Source organism: Papaver somniferum, chromosome 3, assembly GCF_003573695.1.
Source record: "Papaver somniferum cultivar HN1 chromosome 3, ASM357369v1, whole genome shotgun sequence".
Classification (NCBI taxonomy): Eukaryota; Viridiplantae; Streptophyta; class Magnoliopsida; order Ranunculales; family Papaveraceae; genus Papaver; species Papaver somniferum.
Window position 1 is genome coordinate 166,015,239 of NC_039360.1, and position 2,212 is coordinate 166,017,450.

At 36.1% G+C, this 2,212-nt stretch overlaps 1 protein-coding gene across 1 annotated transcript in view; it reads left to right on the plus strand.

Annotated features, from left to right (window-relative positions):
- Nucleotides 1-1,253, plus strand: part of LOC113360299 — a 9,623-nt gene extending 8,370 nt beyond the window's left edge. The window contains exons 3-4 of the mRNA XM_026603821.1: nt 527-665; nt 1,210-1,253. Of these exons, the coding sequence (XP_026459606.1) occupies nt 527-665; nt 1,210-1,253 (183 nt within the window). The remainder of the gene's footprint in view (nt 1-526; nt 666-1,209) is intronic.
- The last annotated feature ends 959 nt before the right edge of the window (nt 1,254-2,212 follow it).

Genomic DNA, 2,212 nt, shown 5'->3' on the forward strand with positions numbered 1-2,212 from the left:
TTTACTTTAGATTTCAGTCCTTCAATGCAAGATTCAACATAGTAACATTAATTCAAAGTTCAGTAAGTAAGATATTGTTAGTCTGTTACAGTTAGGTTTTTTTTTTTTGGAACCATTTTGTGTAGTTTATGTTCTTCTTTGATATGAATCATCAATTAGGGTTTGATGAATTATTTTATACTTCTAGTATATTTTCATCTTCAAATTCAATTAGGGTCCGATTAACGGCTTGATTTTTTATTTTTCAATTAGGGTTTGATGAATTGCTTGTTTTGATTTCAATTAGGGTACTGGTGATTCTAGTTTTCTTCTCTTTCAATTAGGGTTTAATATATTCTTTTGTTGATTGTTGCTGATTTGGATGAGTTTATGTTGCTGTACTTTACTTAGTATTTCAATTTGATGACCATTTATGTTTTTCAGTCTTCACCACCAGTAGTACCATTTTGTATTTTGTTGATTGTTGTACTGTAGCTACTGTTGTAACTCACTAACTTGTAACTTGTAACTTGTTTCTTTTGTGCAGGTTACCATGGTTGAAATCTCAGAAGCTGATTCTGATTTTAATCTTCCAGTTGTAAATGGAGTGGCATCACAAATGGGACCTCCCCCTCCACATCCACCGCGTTCTGGACAAGTGCATGGACCATCAGCAGGGATAGAGAGTACATCTGGCTCATCTACACCATCTTCTCAACCTTATTGTCGCAACTGCGCAGTCTTGTGTTTTGTTTCATACATTTTGCAAAATATTCTGTGCAGAATACTTTACTTTACAATTTCTCTAAAAAACTCAACCAACGAAAGCTTGTCTCAGGCAGCCCCTTTGTCTAGACTCTAGAGTGTAATTTGACTGTGGAGATGAGATTCTGTAAAATAAATTACTATTTGTATCATAGTGTTGCGAAGATGCAAGAAGGTTTGGAATATAAATCCATTATTCTATCATCTGGACAGTAGAACTAAAGACGTTGATTAGATTAAAATTTTGATCAAATAGATTATTGTTCAATGGAGCTGTGTGAACTGGGCATTCTTAAGTTTATCACTTCTAATCAGATTCTCCACAACTAGGGTTACAGATCAAACATCGAAGTAAGAAAATAGTTAGGGTTTAAGGCTCTTTTGAAGTTTAAAGTTATAATAGAGTACTCGTTAGGTTTTTTGTACTTCTACTACATCCATTCTAATTACTCATTTCGCTTGCAGAGATATTTGGTGACCTTGCTGCTTCTTCCATCATCATAGAATAAGCTAACAGAGAAAAAACTGCAAAGGGTAAGAATCATATCAATTATGTGGTGATGGTGTTAATTCTTTTTTATACTTTTCCGATGAAACCAACATGAATGCAGCAAAATTATTTGGGATTCAATGCTTTGTCTATGGCATAAACAGTTATCATTTAGTTAGCCTGAGCTTGCTATTTAATGTCTAACAAACTGATTATCCTACCATTTCAGGGTACAAAATTGCAGTTTGGATTGGCTGTTGAAACTTGAAAGCATTAAACTATTAAAGCTACTTTGTCAGTGAAAGAGGAGGCTGGCTGCTGGCATGTGAAAAACTAGCTTATTTGGCTTTAGTATAGTAGGCAATAGTAATGCACTCTTTTATCTTTTGAGCTTTGAATAGTTGAACTCATTTATTGTTATTGTTAGAACTTTATCACTTTGCATGCAGTTACAGTATTTTGTAAACACTTTTAAGTAACTTCAGTATGATGTTTAAATAGGTAACTTGTAAGTTATGGCGGGTAACCCTCCACCCACCCGATCCAACCCGACATATTATGGGTCGGGTGAAAACCGACCCATTGTAATGGTGGGTTGGTTACGGGTGACAACTTATGTTACCCTCCATCAGTGGGTTGGGTGGTGGGTGAGGCCAAAACCGACCCAAAACGACCCATGTGCAGCCCTAGTGAGTGAGATCAGCTAAGGGAATCAAGTGCGTGGTATCCTACTGGGATCAAAGGCGTAGGAGTACAACTGTACTTTAGATTGGTAGGAGACTGATTGGGGTTCAACTATAGTCCAGTACGAAGTTATCTTGGAGTAGGCTAGTGTCTGTAGCGGCTTAATAAAGTGTGTATTCCATCTGGACTAGGTCCCGGGGGTTTTCTGCATTTGCGGTTTCCTCGTTAACAACATTTCTGGTATCTATGTTATTTCTTTTCCTCATTATATTTTATATAATTGAAATAATACAG